At 39.2% G+C, this 23,598-nt stretch overlaps 1 protein-coding gene and 1 long non-coding RNA gene across 2 annotated transcripts; one reads left to right on the top strand and one right to left on the bottom strand.

Annotated features, from left to right (window-relative positions):
* The first annotated feature begins 280 nt into the window (after positions 1 to 280).
* slc22a13a (solute carrier family 22 member 13a) lies at positions 281 to 22,701 on the top strand. The gene is made up of 10 exons (XM_036986599.1): positions 281 to 992; positions 1,083 to 1,186; positions 1,473 to 1,627; positions 1,771 to 1,939; positions 2,261 to 2,381; positions 14,786 to 14,880; positions 15,004 to 15,218; positions 18,732 to 18,840; positions 21,152 to 21,358; positions 21,579 to 22,701. The coding sequence occupies exons 1-10, from the start codon at positions 618 to 620 to the stop codon at positions 21,655 to 21,657; spliced, it is 1,629 nt and encodes a 542-aa protein (XP_036842494.1). The 5' UTR covers positions 281 to 617; the 3' UTR covers positions 21,658 to 22,701.
* On the bottom strand, positions 6,595 to 7,825 carry LOC118965574. Its single transcript, XR_005052985.1, has 2 exons — positions 7,677 to 7,825; positions 6,595 to 7,016 (listed from the first exon to the last, which is right to left on the bottom strand). It is a non-coding gene; the product is annotated as an uncharacterized LOC118965574 (long non-coding RNA).
* Positions 22,702 to 23,598: the final 897 nt, after the last annotated feature.

Below are 23,598 nucleotides of genomic sequence, written 5' to 3'. Positions count from 1 at the left end.
TGTCTTAAATTGGCAAACTTTACATCTCATCATAACAAAGAAATGTCACCAACCTCCTGCTGTCCTCCCAAATTAAGGTCCCACCAACCTCCTGTGGTAAATTTGTTTGATGTATTTGATACCATTCCACTGATTCCACTCCAGCCATTACCACGAGCCTGTCCTCCCAAATTAAGGTCCCACCAACCTCCTGTGGTAAATTTGTTTGATGTATTTGATACCATTCCACTGATTCTACTCCAGCCATTACCACGAGCCTGTCCTCCCAAATTAAGGTCCCACCAACCTCCTGTGGTAAATTTTATAATGTTGATTTGCTTGCGTCATTTTGAAACTCCCAAGCGGGATTACAGTGTAACTAAAATATTTTGGGGCACAACGTTTAGATATATTAAAAACAACAGTTGTATAACTAGGGAACGGACAGTGCAGAATGGTTATATTCCTTCTAACTGTTCTTCTTTAAAAAATCCTGTTTCTACACGTGCTGAATCATGCTTGCTGAATGACTGTGGGATAGTAGAGTTAAACATTAATTTATCTTGCATAAAGGCTTCTCTGACAAAGCACCTTCTTTCTGAAGCTCCTCAAGCAGAGAAATTCTTTGCTTCTTGAACATGGCTGATTTTGGCGAGATCCTGAGATCCATTGGAGACTTTGGATTATTCCAGAAGCTCATACTATTGGGACTATGCTTCCCGAATCTTGTCCTGCCTTTCCACCTGGCCAGTTTGATTTTCATCCAGTCAGACCCTGAGCGCCACTGTAACACTGACTGGATACTTAGAGCTGGTTCCAATCTGAGCAGTGAGGAACAGCTGAATCTGACCGTGCCCCGGCAGGAGGATGGAACCTTCAGTAGGTGCCTGATGTTTACCCCTGTAGACTGGGACATTGACATCATCAGGGAGCATGGACTCAATCAGACCACTGACTGCCAGAATGGATGGGTGTACAACAATATAGTGTATGAAGCCACCATAGTCACTGATGTAAGTAGGAATAGATGAGTGTTTTTTACTAAACATATATTGTCATGTCATTAATGAGCTTGTTTGTTATCTGATTTCATTTTGTTGCAGTTTGATCTTGTCTGTGGCAAAGCTTACGTTGTCGGACTTGCACAAACTGTGTTCATGGCTGGCATTCTTCTTGGTTCACTCTTGTTTGGACCTTTTGCTGAATCGTAAGCACACTTGAAGTTGTGAATAACATGTCCTATACTTCTTGGTTTCTTTCTTTCTCTTTGTAAAAAAAAAAAGAGATATAGTACGTTATACCTCCTTCAGGGAACAGTAGTTATATTCATAACTGTACATTTTGAATGATGTCCTTTACTTCTGGTCTTCTGTCACTCTGTAAAAATGCAACCAAACATCAAAAAGTTTTTTCAGAGGAACATTAAACAGACCTTCAAAAGGAGGTCATAAACAGTTTTAACCAACACGGTTTTCTCCCCTTTTCTCTTCCAGATTTGGTCGCCAACGAGCAACTCAAATACCCATGGTTATTATGCTCATTTTTACTGTAACGACAGGCTTGTCTCCAAACTTTTATTTGTATATGGCATCCCAGTTTTTAGTAGGGATCGCATATGGTGGATTTCGAATCAACTGCATTGTATTAGGTAAAGTGATGTCCATTTCAAATAGACTATGCTCTATAATAAAATGTAAAACAGAACATGAGATAACAGAACTCAGTCAATGATTTGTCAGTCAGCCGGTCATATTAAGTTGTTTAACATTACCACATGTTCCTTCCACACAGCAACTGAATGGGTCGGAGTGACAAAACGTTCCTATGCGTCTTGTTTGAGTCAGACGTTCAGTGGAGTTGGCCAGTGCATCCTTGCTGGCATGATCTTCTTCATCCGAGACTGGAGACTTGCCCAGTTTGTCATGGCTGTACCAATAGCAGTGGTCGCAGTGTACATATGGTGTGTCCACGTGTCATCTTGGACCAATATTAAAACTATTAAAACTGATCAAATCAAATCAAATTTATTTATATAGCCCTTCGTACATCAGCTGATATCTCAAAGTGCTGTACAGAAACCCAGCCTAAAACCCCAAACAGCAAGCAATGCAGGTGTAGAAGCACGGTCAAACTGATGAAGACCTTAGGGGCATTACAAAGCCAATCGGAAGCACCACAAATTGACACAATTCTTACGAGCATTACAGCACCCAAACTGAATATTAATGATTATCAATATTAATTATAATTGTAAAATTGTCTGCCTGTTCTGTGTTTCCAGGTTTATTCCTGAATCAGCCAGGTGGTTATTGGATCAGGGGAAAACAGAGGAAGCTAAGAAGTTGATACTCAGGGTAGCAGCCATCAACAAACGCACAGTTCCAGATACAATTCTAGAGAAGGTAAAGTGCATGATTTAGGAATTTGTTTAAAGGCCAGGGAGCTGGCCAGCCATTGTTTGCCAGTGCTGTGAAAAGATAGTGTAAAATCCTGAATTTGAAGAATTTATCTGCATGTGTTAGTTAGCTAGCTAGCCAGACAGTTTAAGAGGAAATAACACATACATTTTTCAATTTAGCTGCCAATATGCCATTATTCCATTCAGACAATTTAGTGAATCCACAAGCATTCACTGGCTGAAACCAGTTGCAACAAGTACTGATATTTGATCCGATAATAGCACTCAGAACACTATAAGAACACTAAAATTTAGACATTTATTGTAAGGGTAAGGAGGAGAAGTGAGAAGGATCGGAGGACCAATGCGCAGCGTGGATAAGTGTCCATGGTTGTTTATTTAAAAAACATAAACTGAACACTATGAATACAACAACAATAAAGGTGATCAAACTGAACCAGTACCGTGTGGCGACAAACACAGACACGGAAACAATCACCCACAAAACAACTGAAAGCCAGGCTACCTAAGTATAATTCTCAATCAGAGACAACTAACGACACCTGCCTCTGATTGAGAACCATACTAGGCCGAACACAGAAAACCAACATAGAAACACAAAACATAGAATGCTCACCCAACTCACGTCCTGACCAACTAAAACAAACACAAGAACTAGGTTCAGAACGTGACATTCATGGTCTGTTTATATATATGTATTTTAGAGGCTATTTATACAGACAATTGTCATAAAACTTGTATAAACTGTATTTGCAATTATATGGCAATATTTTAGGTTGACAATAGATTACACAATTTTTGATATCACATGCCTTACTTGGCTGCTTTCGCTGCATAACATGTAGAAGTTGTCCCTTTTCAGGTTTAGAAGAAGTGACCGCTAAATGCTAACTCCCGTTCGCATAAGCTGGTTAGCATAGCTAGCATTCAGAAATCAGTGGTGGTAGTCCAAGTCGTTTTAAACTGTAACGCAGTTGTTTGGTAAGGATGACATGAACATGTTGGGGTTGACATGTGTACAAGAATTATACTCAGATTTTTATCTCAACATAGTGTGAAATGTACATATAAACAATAGCCTAAATGTAAGCACATTTTGCTGGTGGTCAATGAGGCAACTCGGGATGACAATTCCATTGTTTTGCTCGAGTTTGATTGACCTGTGAATGCTGTTTTCAACCCATTCTGGAACTTTGAAGGTTTATGACATAGGCCCTCTAGTCATTTAATAGGATCTTGTCGTGGCTAATCATTTCAAAATATGACACTTGCAAGAACCTGTGAATTCAATAATAGACTTTTAATACAAGAGTATCGCAAGCCGGAGTGGTCCGCGGAACACACACACTTTTTCAGAGTTCTGGCTCTGATTTATACACATACAACATGAGTCCATCCCACATGCAAATGACGTCACTTCCCTCAGTCCATCTGCCACCATTATATCCCAATTTGTGCATCCTGCTTGTTCAGCTCGATAACATCCACATCTGCTTTCCGTTAAATTATAATGGTGACAAGACCCTTGCTTTGACCTAAAGATAATATACGTCCCTCTATCCTATATGCTTTGACCCTGTAATTAGCTCCATGTGTTCCTTTGTATGTGTGTCTTTTATCTCGGATCAGCAGACTGTGTCTCTCCTCTAGTTTTAGTGTGTCCAGCTGTCCTGTCCATATATGTACATAATTTCTCCCATATAACCCTCCTCTGGTGCTTTATTAAGCACCAAAAATTACACTAAAAGGACATATATGGTGGAGCATAATTCCAACAGTTGATTAACAAAAATAAAGCTTACAAATCACCTACACCAAACATCTCCAAATAATAACATAGATAGGAGTATAGGATCCAATTAAAACATTTAAAGAACCCTAACTATACCAAACATCTCTAGTATTTCATAAGAGTAAAATATCTAGTTCGGTATAGAAACAATAAAAATAATACATTACATTTTGTTGAAGCATGAGCATGTAAGTATGCCCACACATCCAGAAACTATCAGCTATTCCTTAATCCTGATTCTTTAACATTTCAAGATATAATGTTACTTGTGTGATATTACCACATTTTACCTTTGTGTTTTACAATCATTACTTTATCACATTGACTAACTCCTGCAGTTTCTAACACCCACATAGTTTATTCAATTAACTATAGTGTTTCCTACATCCATCCCATTATCTCCAATTAACTATAGTGTTTCCCACATCCATCCCATTATCTCCAATTAACTATAGTGTTTCCCACATCCATCCCATTATCTCCAATTAACTATAGTGTTTCCCACATCCATCCCAGTATCTCCAATTAACTATAGTGTTTCCCACATCCATCCCATTATCTCCAATTAACTATAGTGTTTCCCACATCCATCCCATTATCTCCAATTAACTATAGTGTTTCCCACATCCAACCCATTATCTCCAATTAACTATAGTGTTTCCCACATCCATCCCATTATCTCCAATTAACTATAGTGTTTCCCACATCCATCCCATTATCTCCAATTAACTATAGTGTTTCCCACATCCATCCCAGTATCTCCAATTAACTATAGTGTTTCCCACATCCATCCCATTATCTCCAATTAACTATAGTGTTTCCCACATCCATCCCATTATCTCCAATTAACTATAGTGTTTCCCACATCCATCCCATTATCTCCAATTAACTATAGTGTTTCCCACATCCATCCCATTATCTCCAATTAACTATAGTGTTTCCCACATCCATCCCATTATCTCCAATTAACTATAGTGTTTCCCACATCCATCCCATTATCTCCAATTAACTATAGTGTTTCCCACATCCATCCCATTATCTCCAATTAACTATAGTGTTTCCCACATCCATCCCGTTATCTCCAATTAACTATAGTGTTTCCCACATCCATCCCGTTATCTCCAATTAACTATAGTGTTTCCCACATCCATCCCGTTATCTCCAATTAACTATAGTGTTTCCCACATCCATCCCGTTATCTCCAATTAACTATAGTGTTTCCCACATCCATCCCGTTATCTCCAATTAACTATAGTGTTTCCCACATCCATCCCGTTATCTCCAATTAACTATAGTGTTTCCCACATCCATCCCGTTATCTCCAATTAACTATAGTGTTTCCCACATCCATCCCATTATCTCCAATTAACTATAGTGTTTCCCACATCCATCCCATTATCTCCAATTAACTATAGTGTTTCCCACATCCATCCCATTATCTCCAATTAACTATAGTGTTTCCCACATCCATCCCATTATCTCCAATTAACTATAGTGTTTCCCACATCCATCCCATTATCTCCAATTAACTATAGTGTTTCCCACATCCATCCCATTATCTCCAATTAACTATAGTGTTTCCCACATCCACCCCAGTATCTCCAATTAACTATAGTGTTTCCCACATCCATCCCATTATCTCCAATTAACTATAGTGTTTCCCACATCCATCCCATTATCTCCAATTAACTATAGTGTTTCCCACATCCATCCCATTATCTCCAATTAACTATAGTGTTTCCCACATCCATCCCATTATCTCCAATTAACTATAGTGTTTCCCACATCCATCCCATTATCTCCAATTAACTATAGTGTTTCCCACATCCATCCCATTATCTCCATAGCTGTAAAAACATTCATTTATTCCCCTTTTTATTTTATTTTTACAATAGTAAACCCATCATTCTGAGGATCATTCAATTCAGTTCTAATGTTGCACATTCATGTTCTCCCAACATATTTTTATTTAATTCACGTCTGCCTTTAGTGTTACCTAGTGCCAAACGGCATTCTATGTTACACAATGGAATGTAGTATTACAATTCAAGAGCTGAAAAGTCAATTTTGAGGAAATCCCCATTTTCTTCAGCTTGCTGGACATTTCCTCCTCTTTGTGGGGTCTCTCCTTCTGTTCCTTGAGAGGCCTCTCCTCCTCTTTCTTCCCCTGCGGCTCCCTCCTCAGGCCGGACTGGGCTTCCATCTGGAAGGTGTCCATTTCAGGGAAGAGATGTTCCCATTCTTTAGGCGATACCTCGGGGTCCCACTGTAGAGGGCTTCTGTCAAAGAGGTCTGCCCCAACAGGTATATCATCAGGAGTGGCAGACATGTTACCCCCCCCCACTTCTGGGCTTTCTGGCCATACTGGAGGAAACTTTGGTTGTTTGTCTCTTTTCTTTTCAGGCTCTTTTCCCCTGGTGCTTCTTCTGAGTGCGTTTAGTTGATGCACTCGTTGTATCTAGTCTGCCATTTTCTTGATTCCTCCCCGGCGCTTTGATCGTTTCCGCTGCTCCTGCTCCCTCCGGGGTCCCGCCTGGTGAATCAGCATCCTCTGTGTCCTCATCTCTGTATGGTTGTGTCCTTCTCTCCGTCGGGACTCGGGTGCAGTGGTTTAGATGATACCACGTCTTGCTTCCTTTCACTTAGACGGCCGTGTTTGTGGCTATTGCCACCTCGTAGGGTCCTTCTCTCCTCGGCTGATCCCACTTCCTTCGGAACACTCGAACGTAGACTAGATCTCCTGGTATCACTGGGAGAGGTCCTTCTGGTCCCCTAGGATCATCAGATGTGGAACCTCTCGTCCTGGTTCAGGTTTCTGCCTTCTTTCTGTGGGGCATTCATACTTAGAGACTTATGGCCTCTGTTCTATGATTACACCATACATTATCTTACTTCCATCACTCATCACACAAACTGACATTCCAGCTGAAGCTGGAGAACCCTTCTCCATCTGGTTTCCTATACATAAGACTTGGAAAACAAAGGACAAAACATAACAGTATTGACAATGTTATGTGTTATGCATGACTGTATTCATGAATACTGAAATCTGAGACCATGACAATTCCCACTCTCTCTTCACCTGACTCTATGCCTCCAGGATACTCCACAAAAATGGAGGCCCTAATTGGCTTCCTCGTGCTTTCATCCAGTCTTCCCCTTTCGGCCGCAGGTTCTGAGAGGTGTTCCCAAATCATGTCATTTTTTTACTTAGTTCCCCATCTGCTCTATTTCAACTGATAAGCATAACCTTAGTCAACATTATTTCTTCTTGAAGTAATTCAACACTGTATGGGCTTTCACATCGAGCCTTCAACATGTTGTTTAGAGTACAACTACCCGAACATCTATCCTTTTTCACATGATACATTAACAAATAAAACAAGTAACCCCCAAACTCAACCCAGTATGTCTACAGTGGAATCTAGTCTCTCTCTTTCTCTCTCTTTTGTTTCACGTCCTCTGTCATGGTGTTTTCAAGCTCACCCATTATTCAGCTGGACCTTACTTCTTGTGAAACTTATGCACCCACCAAAGAGAGACATGACGATCTTTACCACTGCAGGTGCTGTATGAAGTACAGTGCCTTGCGAAAGTATTCGGCCCCCTTGAACTTTGCGACCTTTTGCCACATTTCAGGCTTCAAATATAAAGATATAAAACTGTATTTTTTTGTGAAGAATCAACAACAAGTGGGACACAATCATGAAGTGGAACGACATTTATTGGATATTTCAAACTTTTTTAACAAATCAAAAACTGAAAAATTGGGCGTGCAAAATTATTCAGCCCCTTTACTTTCAGTGCAGCAAACTCTCTCCAGAAGTTCAGTGAGGATCTCTGAATGATCCAATGTTGACCTAAATGACTAATGATGATAAATACAATCCACCTGTGTGTAATCAAGTCTCCGTATAAATGCACCTGCCCTGTGATAGTCTCAGAGGTCCGTTAAAAGCGCAGAGAGCATCATGAAGAACAAGGAACACACCAGGCAGGTCCGAGATACTGTTGTGAAGAAGTTTAAAGCCGGATTTGGATACAAAAAGATTTCCCAAGCTTTAAACATCCCAAGGAGCACTGTGCAAGCGATACTATTGAAATGGAAGGAGTATCAGACCACTGCAAATCTACCAAGACCTGGCCGTCCCTCTAAACTTTCAGCTCATACAAGGAGAAGACTGATCAGAGATGCAGCCAAGAGGCCCATGATCACTCTGGATGAACTGCAGAGATCTACAGCTGAGGTGGGAGACTCTGTCCATAGGACAACAATCAGTCGTATATTGCACAAATCTGGCCTTTATGGAAGAGTGGCAAGAAGAAAGCCATTTCTTAAAGATATCCATAAAAAGTGTTGTTTAAAGTTTGCCACAAGCCACCTGGGAGACACACCAAACATGTGGAAGAAGGTGCTCTGGTCAGATGAAACCAAAATTGAACTTTTTGGCAACAATGCAAAACGTTATGTTTGGCGTAAAAGCAACACAGCTGAACACACCATCCCCACTGTCAAACATGGTGGTGGCAGCATCATGGTTTGGGCCTGCTTTTCTTCAGCAGGGACAGGGAAGATGGTTAAAATTGATGGGGAGATGGATGGAGCCAAATACAGGACCATTCTGGAAGAAAACCTAATGGAGTCTGCAAAAGACCTGAGACTGGGACGGAGATTTGTCTTCCAACAAGACAATGATCCAAAACATAAAGCAAAATCTACAATGGAATGGTTCAAAAATAAACATATCCAGGTGTTAGAATGGCCAAGTCAAAGTCCAGACCTGAATCCAATCGAGAATCTGTGGAAAGAACTAAAAACTGCTTTTCACAAATGCTCTCCATCCAACCTCACTGAGCTCGAGCTGTTTTGCAAGGAGGAATGGGAAAAAATGTCAGTCTCTCGATGTGCAAAACTGAGAGAGACATACCCCAAGCGACTTACAGCTGTAATCGCAGCAAAAGGTGGCGCTACAAAGTATTAACTTAAGGGGGCTGAATAATTTTGCACGCCCAATTTTTCAGTTTTTGATTTGTTAAAAAAGTTTGAAAAATCCAATACATGTCGTTCCACTTCATGATTGTGTCCCACTTGTTGTTGATTCTTCACAAAAAAATACAGTTTTATATCTTTGTTTGAAGCCTGAAATGTGGCAAAAGGTCGCAAAGTTCAAGGGGGCCGAATACTTTCGCAAGGCACTGTATATCCCCAGCCCGGTGTATCTTCATGTACCCTCAGTCTCCAGAATTCAGCCCATGCCCTTCCATCTGGCCTCTTATGTGCTGTTTTTTCCTGGGGACATACACACTAACACATGGGTTATTTCCTGACAACAGACTTTCTTCTTATAGCAGGATCACTAAATCTTAATTTAAATAACAGCCCTATGTAAACATTCTGTCTCAAATACCTGGCCTCCAGCCACAAAAATATTCATAATGATAGCCAAATGATGGTCCCTACAGCAACTGCTGTAAGAATAACATGTCATCAGTCAAGTGTCTTCCAGTTGGAAGAATATCCAATCCTAACAAAACTAAGTCCTAAGCTTCTTAAACTTTTGCTCTAGTGTACAAAATGCCACTACTTATTACTTTTACCATAATCTAGGTATGTGTAATGTTCTATTTACTTTTAGAATTGTCCCTATATTTTATATTCCTATATTTTTACAAGACCAACTGTCCTTCCCTTTCTGTGAATTATCTCGTCTATTAATATACATTGTTTCTAGAAATAACACCCCTCCGCTACCATAACCTTCATATATGAGCCCCCAATGTAGTTACAGTTTTTCTAACCCATAACACATAAGTCACTACTCCTAATTTCCTTCCATAGTTTGATACATACTTAAACATTCTCAAATCATTTTTAGTCAATTTATATCAGAAACAATATGCACTTATTTTCCTCAAAACAAAAAATAAATTGACCAAACAAGAAAAATAGTAAAGTAAATTATAATAACTGCATATTTGCCATAAATTACCACTATTTGTAATGTAATTAAACCTGAGGAAAACGTCCATCCGTTTCGTTCTTCTTCATCCTTGGGTGTTATCACACAACAGACTATACTTTTTATTCAATTACTTATGTCATTCCAATGTATCACTCCGATTACTATGATATTGTAAAATAAAAGAAACAAAAACCTTTAATCTGATATTCTGCAAGTTCTGTCAATCACCCTGTCTCAGGATTAGTTTCCAGAGCTTCCCTAGGCCTAGTAAATTTAAACAGTCCTATATTCAAAACATAACTAAATGTTGTTTATACATTGTCCAATCCAATATTCAGGATAACAGTCCTTAGTGTTTACTTTAACTCACATTTGACCTACTCAATTCAATACTTCATCCCTTTAATAATTAACATTATACTAAAAACTTTTAGTACCAGTAATATCTATTTTACCATGCGCCCTTTTGCCTCTGTTTTTCCGTCATGAGTGGCCGGTTAATAAAAGGTCATTATCCCAATCCCCTTTAGTCTTTCTTCTCCCAGCACATATCATTCCAGATACAGTTCACAGGTCATCAGACACAGTTGTCCCACACTATTCAGCCAGTAGGGTGGGTTTGAGTTTCACACACACTTGTTGTGGTGATAATCTATCCCAAGCATTAATGCATTCTGACATCACATTTCCATGACAACTCCCTTATTCTACTGGCGATCTCTCAGATGAGTTACAGATTATGTAGTTATCAACATAACCCTTGCAGAAACCCCCACTCCAATAACCTATTTGGAGTAACTGTTATCCCTTGTTAACATATATTTCCATTTTATTTGTTATATGTAGAATGAACAAAGCACATTTTGTATTTACCCAAAGACCATAACCCCAGGGAACTGATACTCTCTCCTAGGAACCCATGTTAAATAAAAATAAACCTATTTGAATAACTAGTCAATTCAAGACATAATAGAATTTCAAAGTGTTGGTACACTTTGAATAGAGACTGGTGTTTCTCAATCATTTTATAATTAAATCCCACCTGTTCCAACAATTTCTAGTGAAGTTGATCAGTCTTCACGGGAAATTCTTAGGGTTCAGGGCATTTGACACCATTAAAATGTTTTCACTCCCTTTTCTTTAGAAACAACTTAAATACATTTTCAAAAACACTTCCATCCTTCTGCATACCCAATCTGAAACTGAACTGAAAAACCCTTCCAAAGGAAACCCACTATCTCCTATAGGCCAAAAACACTTCCATCCTTCTGCATACCCAATCTGAAACTGAACTGAAAAAACCCTTCCAAAGGAAATCCACTATCGCATATAGGCCAAGAACACACATGAGCTGGCCTCACTTATCCGGAACTCCAGTTATAGCCTTAACCAAATACTAAGACTTTTAAAGTGACCGAATATCTCTAACTGCTTTCCTCAGTACTACAGTCTCCAATGACATTTTGACCAAAGAAAATGTAACCCCTTTTTTTCTGGAAAAGAAATATACATTTCGTTAACATTCACAATGTTACCTTTTAAATCAGCAAGCTAATAGTATTACATATACTAAAATCCCCTTACTTTTCCTGAGCATGCGATAAAAGTTTTAGCCATGCACAGAACGCATATTTTCTTCCTGCTCGGTTATCTGTATCTTACCCTTAGAAATTGAAAACACCCATATATTACAATTTGCTTTTCTTCTAACTATTTTTACCACGTTTGTGATTTTTCATATACGTTTATTTTCCGTATTTTGACGCTAATAACAACTTCTCCACGCATTTTATCACCACTGAAACCGCCGTTTCAATGCAAAACGACTCCAAGTGGGGCTATTTGTAAATTACATCGGTACCTTACTAGAAGTTAGGTAAAACGTGATCTAGTACATATTTCATCACATATAAATTGTACTCTCTATGAACCACTTATTGATCAATCAGAGACTATACACCGCTTGGTGAAAATTCCATTCGTACTAACCTTAAAACGATTAGTTGTTGCTCTTTTGAAAAGGGTACAAACTCCTGTATAGAGGCATTCTCTGCTACCGCACTAAGTTCCAGTGTCATCTTACACTCATTTTCCCCCATACTTGTTAGCTCCACATCTACAACTTCTTACGCTTAGATATTTTCTATAGCTTTGCAAACCATTCGCACGTCTGCGATGGCAAGCAGAATCATATCTGTCCCCCATCGTAATGTATTTCTGATGATATAATGTTAATTATCATTAAAACGCTGGTAAGTTAAGCGTCTTGTTATGGTTTTATGTGATCGTTCCAATTCATTATTTTATTTATCCTGTTTACCGGGTAATGTTGCCCTACATTATACGGTTGCTCTTTCATATTCAAGCCGAATTGGTAGAATTAACGTGTGTTTCTTTCAGTGACTCTATGGCTTTATTAAATTTCGCTCTCTATATTCCAGGGAGAAACAGTCCATTTGTTTCCATGCCACTATTTATTTTTCCTAAACACTCCCATCGCATTCTACACTTTATTTACTATTTCCCAAGGTAGAGCTACCCTACTTTCCCAAATAATAATTTATTAGTCACATCACTTAATACCTCCTTTTAAAACCTACTCTATAATGTCTACAACTGTATTACTGAATACTACAAAAGCCTTAATGTCTTATTCTAGTACAGCACCTCAAATATCACTGTGTTTTTATCTTTGCTTATAACTTATTTTACTTTGATGTTCCTTAATTTCGTTCCTTCTGCCTAATAGTAGTTAAACTATGATAGGGATCACTGTAAATGTATTAAACTGTGATAGAGGATCACTTTTGGCCAGCCAGAAGAAGTCACAGGCACCCTTCTTCAACTTTATACTCTGTCACAGGAGGGCTGCGCGCTCCCTCTTCTGGACTTTCTGTCTAAACACACACAACCTGTCCTCATTCCTACTGTTCTATCCTCACACAGAATTATATTACAGCATTCTTCTCATTCATTCGTTTATTTTCATTCATTCATTTTATTTTTACCTAAAACAACAGTCTTTCTCTGAGCTTAATACACTTCCTCAACATAAGCTGGTATTATCCTATAGGATTTTTCACAAATACCCTTCGTTTTTACCTAAAAACGACCTATAATTTCTTTATTGACTTAATTCACTTCCTCAACATAAGTCTAGATTATAGGATTTCTATGATATGACGAGACTACTGTCTAATCGGATCAGCTTGTCTTCATATCTTATTCATCCACCCCGTACTGATCTTTATTCTACGTTAGAGCAATATCGTGGCGTGACCTACTGATTTATAAACCCCCGTTTAGCTAGGCGGAGCGTTATATATTCGCAGGATTTCTTTTTGCAGTTGAACGTCGCACAATCAGGCCAGCGTTCTTCCTGCGTTCTAAATATTCATCTGTTCAGTCCTCCCTTTCAGAGCGGTAGCCATGTGTATTTATTTACTAAATACTCATCCGTTCAGTCCTCTTCTTTGAAGCGGTAGCCATGAATATTTGTCTAACTACTTATTTATTTTCTAACCATATAAGCAGGTAGCTGTAGCCCTGCGCCCACACATGCCGAATCACACACCCGACACCAGCAAAGTTCACAACCCCCGCTTACTTACTCACTAGACATGCATGCACATTCGTATTTGCTATACAATTCCCAAGCTTACACACATGCATGCAATTCATTGAATTCAAAAGTTATTTCGTTTCTATAGTTTAGGAAATTTGAGAGAGAGACTTACTTGACGTCCTGAAGCAATCTACGCAAACATTTCAACTATTGTAAGTACTTGCTTACCTTGTTATAGTTGGGCGGCCACCCTTGTTTGCCAGATTGTCCAAAGAACCCGCCGTCAGCCAAGGACGCCTCCGTCCCTGTCACTCCTGGCAAAAGCTCGCCAAGTTATGTCGTGGCTAATCATTTCAAAATATGACACTTGCAAGAACCTGTGAATTCAATAATAGACTTTTAATACAAGAGTATCGCAAGCCGGAGTGGTCCGCGGAACACACACTTTTTCAGAGTTCTGGCTCTGATTTATACACATACAACAGGAGTCCATCCCACATGCAAATGACGTCACTTCCCTCAGTCCATCTGCCACCATTATATCCCAATTTGTGCATCCTGCTTGTTCAGCTCGATAACATCCACATCTGCTTTCCGTTAAATTATAATGGTGACAAGACCCTTGCTTTGACCTAAAGATAATATACGTCCCTCTATCCTATATGCTTTGACCATGTAATTAGCTCCATGTGTTCCTTTGTATGTGTGTCTTTTATCTCGGATCAGTCTCCTCTAGTTTTAGTGTGTCCAGCTGTCCTGGCGCCTATGTGTCGCCTTCTCTTCATGTGGTTGTCTAATATCAGCAGACTATGTGTCTCCATTTTTAGTGTTTCCAGCTGTCCCATACTCTCATGGCCTTACTCTGGCTTCCTGTCCTATACAATAGACAATGCATTTTACCAGAATGGCAAATGCACTCTATAAGTGTATCTCTCTCTTGTGTTCCTCCATATATGTACATAATTTATCCCATAATCTCTATGGCAAAGTGTGACACTTGAATCTTTGGAAGCAGAGATTCAAGTGTCTATAATTATTCATTTCTGTAAAAGATAACTCTATTCCAGATAGCTGAGGAGAAAGTTGTTCAGAAGGGAGGCATACTCATTCTCATCAGATCTCCTGTACTTAGGAAATACTTCTTAACTATTACTCTTGCATGGTAAGTTCTTTAATAACTCTCAATAACTTAACATCTCACATTGGTCAACTTTCAGCCCATAATAAATCTCATCATGACAAACAAATGTGATGTCTGTTTTTGTGTGTCTCTCTGAAATCCCAGGTTCTCGTTAAACCTCTCCTACTACTGTCTGTCCTTTAACGTTGGAAACTTTGGCCTGGACATCTTCTTGACACTGCTCTTGTTCGGACTCACAGAGATACCAGGTCATATACTCTGCATCTTTATACTGGAATATTTGGGGAGGAAGATATCCTTAATGGCCACCCTTATGACTGGCGGATTCACATGCTTCCTAATCCTGGCTGTTCCACAAGGTAAATAAAGTTCCAACTGGAATAGATTTACATTGTTTTATCATTTAGTAGATGCTCTTATCCAGAGCGAGTTGTAATTCCCTCAATATAGTAATTATCAGAAAAGATAAGTATTTTTCTTTGTATTTTTAACTCATTAGGAAATTGGGGCACCACGGGAAAGGTTTAACGAGTTATCTCTCGACTTAAACTCTTAAGATATACAGATATCTCTGATATCAATAACAGTCACTTATTAATCATTATTACCCCATATCAGTCTCGTTCTGAACGTCGCAAGAACCCTAGCCCTTATTGATGAAACATCAATACACAAATTGGCTTAATTATTTATTTAACTAAATAATAACACAGAATACATATACATGAGATAAAAGTCCCTAGTGGACTGACACGATATGACGGCTTGTTACACAATGGAAAGGGGGTGGGGAAAGAAAGCGAGGGAGAAACTTATCATACATACATTTGGAAACTACGCTCACAGTAACCATAATACTTAGCACCCTGATCACCACTCATTCGGATTAGAAATGTAATATATATTTACACGTAGCTGTCTTTCTCTGTCGTCTCTATTGAAACCAATCGATCCATCTACGGGTAGTGGCTCGATGTAAGGCTCTGGTTGTACACCAGAGATCACAATGTCCTTCTTAGTTGTAGAGTTTCTCTAGTCTTCGAGTGTTTGTTCGGTAAATTCTTCAGAAGTACCAACGATTGTGTCAGAGGGATTCTTCTTTCCCACCTCGTGTCTTTAGGACACTTTTCACATGCACAGCTGCAGACTGAATATTTCTGGTCTCCTAGATGAGGTTATCTTCTTCTGTAGAGATTTAGAGTGAGTTTCACCATTTCAAACGTCTGGACTACCGTCCCATGTTTCTGGTCTGTAGAGTTTAAATAATTTCGTAACATTCAGCTCACGCTGTACGTCAGGCTGGTCTGTAGAGTTCAAAACCATTTTCAGCCATGTAGCAACCACTCCACGCTGTATGGTCTCAGTACATCGTTTCTAACGATTTCAAGGTGTGGACCTTGGCCTCACATCTTTTAGGTCTATGTGTTATTTATTACAGAGTCCTTTTAAGCACTCTGACCAAAGGGTGCGTTCCATCATGCTGACACGAACTCTGAGCTCACTTGGGCGTGGCTACTGACTGGGCACAAGTTTATATGAAAAACAATGATCTAATTTAGAAGGCTAAAATCACATTGCTACCTTCACAAAAGTATTCTCATATTTAATCATGTATTTTATACCACATTTAGATGTAAACTTGATACAAAGGACGCATACACTTTCCGAGTTACAGTTAATTTGTCATACCATTCTTAACCTCTCTGATCTACCCATCCCGGATCCGGTATCGTGAATACAGACTCAAGCTCATTACCATTACGCAACGTTAACTAGCTTAGCCTTTTGTTAACAACACTGTCATCTCAGATTTTCAAAATATGCTTCTCAACCATAGGAAAACAATCATTTGTGTAACAGTAGCTAGCTAGCGTAGCATTTAGCGTTAGCATTATCGTTAGCATTTAGCATGCAACACTTTCACAAAAACCAGAAAAGCATTCAAATAAAATCATTTACCTTTGAAGAACTTCAGATGTTTTCAATGAGGAGACTGTTAGATAGCAAATGTTCAGTTTTTCCTGAAAGATTATTTGTTTAGGAGAAATCGCTCTGTTTGGTGCGTCACGTTTGGCTACCAAAAAAACCTGTATCCAGGAGTGTATTTATCCCGGCAAGCTCATTAGCATAACGCAACGTTAACTATTCATGAAAATCGCAAATGAAATGAAATAAATATGCTAGCTCTCAAGCTTAGCCTTTTGTTAACAACACTGTCATCTCAGATTTTCAAAATATGCTTCTCAACCATAGGAACACAATCATTTGTGTAACAGTAGCTAGCTAGCGTAGCATTTAGCGTTAGCATTATCGTTAGCATTTAGCATGCAACACTTTCACAAAAACCAGAAAAGCATTCAAATAAAATCATTTACCTGTTTTCAATGAGGAGACTCATTGTTCAGTTTTTCCTGAAAGATTATTTGTTTAGGAGAAATCGCTCCGTTTGGTGCGTCACGTTTGGCTACCAAAAAAAACTTTTTTCCAAATTAACTCCATAATATCGACTGAAACATGGCAAACGTTGTTTAGAACCAATCCTCAAGGTGTTTTTCACATATCTCTTCGATGATATATCCTTCGTGGAAGTGTGCGTTCGTTCTGAATCCCAGGACAAAATGACCGCAACTGGAGATTACGCACGAATTTAGATAAAGGCCACCGGGCGGACCCCTGGAAAATGTAGTCTCTTATGGCCAATCTTCCAATGATATGCCTACAAATACGTCACAATGCTGCAGACATCTTGAAGAAACCACAGAAAGCACATGGTCGTTCCTGCTGCGTTCACAGCCATATAAGGAGACATTTGAAAACAGAGCTTCAGAGATTCTGCTCATTTCCTGTTAGACGTTTCATCTTGGTTTCGCCTGTAGAATGAGTTCTGTGGCACTCACAGATAAAATCTTTGCAGTTTTGGAAACGTTAGACTGTGTTCTTTCCAAAGCTGTCAATTCTATGCATAGTCGAGCATCTTTTCGTGACAAAATATTGCGCTTAAAACGGGCACGTTTTTTTATCCACTAATGAAATAGCGCCCCTATAGGCTAATGACATCACAAAATAATAATCCACATGACAGGATTATTCTTTAGATCTCCATAGACCATTCTTAATATTCTTACCTCATGAATATTGTTCCAAAGGTCATTCTTTGGCCATTAGAGTTTTTGGCAGCGAAGATCTTCTGTAAACAAAGGGATTTATAATACTGCAGGGCAAGAATGAGAAAGTTTCTGTTAACTATTTATGACCTGCTGTTAAGTCATTAAACCGGAGTCTGGCTATCTGTCAGCCATGTGCCATCTGGCACTTTTAATCCTCATCAAGGAGAGAGTCATGACACTACATTGTAGAATAATAGTGAAGATATCAAAACTATGAAATAACACATATGGAATCAAGTAGTAACCCAAAAAATTGTTAAACAAATCAAAATACATTTTAGATTCTACACAGTAGCAACCCTTTGCCTTGATGACAGATTTGCACACTCCATGTGACACTACAGCTGACTACCTCATGAAGCTAGTTGAGAGAATGCCAAGAGTGTGCAAAGCTGTCATCAAAGCAAATGGTGGCTACTTTAAAGATTCTCAAATATAAAATATATATTTTCATTAGTATAACACTTTTTACTACATGATTCCATATGTGTTATTTAATAGTTTTTATGTCTTCACTATTACAATATTATACTATTACAATATTCTACTAAGTAGAAAATAGTAAAAATAAAGAAAAATCCTAGAATGAGTAGGTGTGTCCAAACTTTTGACTGGTACTGTAGATATAAAATCTACCGAGGCAGTGGACTGATCATACAGAGATGAGAAAACATGTTGATGTTTAGTATGTTAATTCTATTTTAGACAACGCCGTTGCTATTACTGCTCTTGCTACTGCTGGGAGGTTTTTCATGAACAATGCTGGATCCGTATGTAACGTCTATGTTCAGGAGCTGTTTCCCACCTCTGTTAGGTAAGACCTATATATTACCATATACATGTATACAGACCCCTTCACTTTTTTTGTGAAGGGGTCAGCCTTACTCTAAACTTTTTTTTTTTTTTTTTATCAATCATCAATCTAAACACAATACTCAATAATGACAAGGCAAAAACATTAATATATACACCGTATTTACATAAGTATTCAGACCCTTTTGCTTTGAGAGTCAACATTGAACTTAGGTGCATCCTGTCTCCATTGATCATCCTTGAGATGTTTCTACATCTGGACTGGAGTCCACCTGGGGTAAATTCAATTGATTGGACATGATTTGGAAAGGCACAAACCTGTCTATATATGGTCGACAGTGAAAAAATCAAGCCATGAGGTTGAAAGAATTGTACGCAGAGCTCCGAGACAGGATTGTGTTGGGGCCAGAGATCTGCGGAAGGGTACCAAAAAAATGTATGCAACATTGAATGTCCCCATGAACACAGTGGCTTTCATCATTCTTAAATGGAAGAAGTTTGGAAGCACCACCACTCTTCCTAGAGTTGGCAGCCCGGCCAAACTGAGCAATAGGGGGAGAAGGGCCTTGGTCAGGGAGGTTACCAATAACCCGTTGGTCACTCTGACAGAGCTCCAGAGTTCCTCTGTGGAGATGGGAGAACCTTCCAGAAGGATAACCATCTCTGCAGCAGTCTACCAATCAGGTGTTTATGGTATTGTGGCCAGATGGAAGACACTCCTCAGTAAAAGGCACATGACAGCCCACTTGGAGGTTTCCAAAAGAAACATAAAGGACTATCAGACCATGAGAAACAAGATTCATTGATCTGTTGAAACCAAGATTGACCTCTTTGGTCTGAATGCCAAACATCATATCTGGAGGAAACCAGGCACCTCTCATCATCTTGCCAATACCATCCCTACGGGGAAGCATGGTGGTGGCAGCATCATGCTGTGGGGATGTTTTTCAGAGGCAGGTACTGGGAGACTAGGAAGGATTGAGGGAAAGATGAACAGAGCAAAGTATTTACTGTAATTTAATTATGCTAATGTGTTTTCATTAATTGAAACCCCTTAATCTATTTTATGAGAATTTGTAAGATTCTTGTTTGCATAAAATAGACGGAGACCAGTCTTTTCAATAAAAGGTAGCAGAAATTATTCTTGGAGCGCGCTGCCACTTCACCACGAGCAACAGTTTATATACAAAACATGACGTAATTTCATTGCTTAACAGAAACCCCTCCTCTCGACAGGGACAAAGTGAGGTGAAAAGTTCATTCTAACTTACTAACACACTCCCAGGTAACTTTTGACCCCTCAACATTATCGATCACCACTTGGCTGACAGTTCTAATTAACAGAAAACCTAGGAATGCACTCACTGTCTTATCTAAAAACCCCAGAGCTAAGTTTCGTCGGTTCAACCATAGGTTAACGACCTTATCTGTTTACACAGTCCACTTCTTTCTTCCTAGTTGGAATGGTGTTCATTAACTTTAATTACTCCTTGTCTGTGTCACACAATCACATCTTATGAACTCATATTTTTAATCAGATATAATAAAACAGAGTATAAGTTTACTTAGTTACAGTTCCATTTAAAATGATTTGTCCAGTCATTTAATCATAATTTTACCAACAAAAGTACAGAGAGATCCTTGATGAAAACCTGCTCCAGAGCACTCAGGACCTCATACTGGCGCAACGGTTCACTTTCCACCAGGACAATGACCCTAAGCACACAGCCAAGACAACGCAGGAGTGGCTTCGTTACAAGTCTCTGAATGTCCTTGAGTGGCCCAGCCAGAGCCCGGACTTGAACCCTATCAAACATCTCTGGAGAGACCTGACAAAAGGTGTGCAGCAACTTTCCCCGTCCTACATGACAGAGCTTGAGAGGATTTGCAGACTCTCCCCAAATACTAGCTTTTAGCATCATAGCCAAGAAGACTCAAGGCTGTAATCTCTGCCAAAGTACTGAGTAAACAGTCTGAATACTTATGTAAATGTGATATTTTCTATTTATTTATTTTTTTGTAAAAACCTTATTTTCCCTTTTTCATTACGGGGTATTGTGTGTAGATTGATGAGGGGGAAAACTGTTTAATACATTCTAGAAGAAAGCTGTAACGTAACAACATGTGGAAAAAGTTAAGGTGTCTGAATACTTTCCGAATGCATACACATGTATGTGTGTGTGTGTGTTTTTGTGTGTATAAATATATTTATCTTATATATACATGTACATATAAGGCCCATGAATATATCTTATTTTACATGGTTTAATAACCCTTAATGTATCACTTCCTTTGCTCCTTCATTCATTCAGACAAACGTCCACAGGCTTGGGCTCAATAGCGACCAGAATTGCTGGAATACTGTCACCAATGCTCAACATATTGGCCACATACCATTGGTCTATCCCCACGATCGTGTTCAGCAGCCTGTCATTGGTTGGTGGGGCTCTGGTCTTTCTGCTTCCTGAGACCAGGAGGACAGAACTACCTGACTCTACAGACGAGGCCGAGGGGAAGAGGTAGGTGATACCAGAGGATATGTGAGGAAAGATGCACATACATAAGACTTGGCTGATCGTTTTTGCATTTGTAGGAATGCTGTGGAACTATAAGAGGGCATTCATTCATATATGAGGCAGATGGAGAATCTAAATAAGTTACAAAGAAGTTGTTTAAGGATGTATAACTTTTTGTTGTCTTTTGAAGCTTGGTGTCATTGATATCTCATTTTTCCTGTAGAAATGTGACTATCGCCATGAAGATAGACAAAGGCTGCAAAGTGGATGATTACGACTCTGAAAAATCTACCAAACTATAAAGTCATGTTTATGTAAGTCTTTTTTCTGGGTAAATTTATTTTCAAGGCTTAGTTAGTAAGACAGTTGGCTGGTGCATGGTTGTTGTAACACCAAGGTTTTGAATTTGATTCCTGGATGGGCCACATAACTTGCTGTTTTTAACTTTGGCTTATAGAATTAAAAAATGTTTACTTTACTCTTTTTGTAACTCTCATCACTAGCTAAATGGATCAGAAACATACGATAAAAGTGTCTACTAAATTAACATATTATTATTATATTTGAATTTAAATACATTTGCAGTGTATCAAGGAATCTAATGATATATACACCGTTACTCACATTTGTATACAAAAACAGACTATCACCTATGTTACCCAATGAATCTGTAAATATTGTTACGAAACCACCGAGTCAGCCTACTGCTAACTTTACTGTCGCAGTGTCCAGGAGTCCTATAGGTCTGGCTAAATAATATATATCCTGATTGAATGTGTGCATTTATGTGAGAAGTAAAAGTCTGCAGATCAGGTGTTGAATGCATGTTCCCCAGGAGATAGCTAACTCTGGATCCAGGGCCAGCTCCTGATTGACTTCTTGGTCGGCCAGCCCAAGTAGTTTAGTTGTTTTCACAATGGTTGGTGACAAAAAAATAAACATATTCAAAATAAATGTAAAAAATTGGAGGGGGGACAAAACGAAGGATTTAACCAACCAAAAACGGGAAGTCCCGTCAGACCCAAGAGGCCACATTCAAGCCTCACTGAAGTGTCTGCCAGTCACTGATTGCCCAGAGCTGGTCATCTTATCATCAAGCGTTGGTATTTCAATCAGCTGTGTAATGCCAAGGTAACAAATCAAAATGTGTACCCCTTTTGGTCCCCAGGACCAGGATTGAGAAACACTACACTAATCTACCCATTTATTATTGAACAAAATTGTTTCAGATAACTTTTTCAAATTTGCTACACGTCACATGAAATTGCCGTACTGTCTACTTGTCGGGTTGCCAATATTGTTTACAAGAAATAGCTTCTTCTTTTTTTAAATTTTTTATAAACCCGTAACTTTGTCATGTCATTTCTTACATTCAGCAACTACCCAGATCATTAACTTCAATTTAAAACTAAACATGATTATATTCAGAGGTCCAAATCATCCTTGTTGTTCCACAATAATGTTTTTTTTCTTCTGACTGAATAAAACCCAAAGGGCATTCCTACTGTACAATAAGCCAATCACATGGAGGTGACTTTATGTCCCACTTTATTAATCTACACTTCTAAGAAGACACCTGCCAAGAGATAAGTGAGGTTTATAGTATCTGTAAAGAATCATCAGTCGACTGCTAACAACATGTCATTACTCAGCCGTACTGTGGAGAACCCCATCACAGTCACTCTCTCTGGCCCCGGGACACTCTCACAAAACACTCTGTGACTTCTAACCCCATGTAGAAGGTGCTCTTCCCCCGCTGGTACCTAGCACACAGAGGGGTTGTAAAGGCACTAGCCAAACCCAGTGGTTTCTTGTTGCCAGGGGCCCTTACCACACGTGGAGTCAGCCAATCACAGGCAGGTCATCTAGGGTCTCTAATCCTCCTCCCAGTCTTCATCAAGCAATGGCAGAGTGAGGAGTTCTCTCAGAAACCTCTGCCCTGCATGCCAACAACTGGGCCACGACCAGTGGACCTTTCTCTTACAGCCCTGGACACTCACAACCGATGCAAGTTTTAGTATGTAACTGACCTATGAAAGTGGACTCTGGACAGGCACCTTATGTCTAGTTATACCTTACGCATGTTCAGGAATTCACATTTAAATTCTCAACGCCACTTGTCCATGGGGCAGAGATTGGGGACATTGCCCTGTGTAGGGTGCCGTCTTTCGGATGGGACGTTAAACGGGTGTCCTGACTCTCTGTGATCACTAAAGATCCCATGGCACTTATTGTTAGAGTAG

Source organism: Oncorhynchus mykiss, chromosome 8 (assembly GCF_013265735.2).
Source record: "Oncorhynchus mykiss isolate Arlee chromosome 8, USDA_OmykA_1.1, whole genome shotgun sequence".
NCBI classification, from domain to species: Eukaryota; Metazoa; Chordata; class Actinopteri; order Salmoniformes; family Salmonidae; genus Oncorhynchus; species Oncorhynchus mykiss.
Note: the sequence above shows the minus strand (reverse complement) of the source record. Positions and strands in the feature narration are given on the sequence as shown.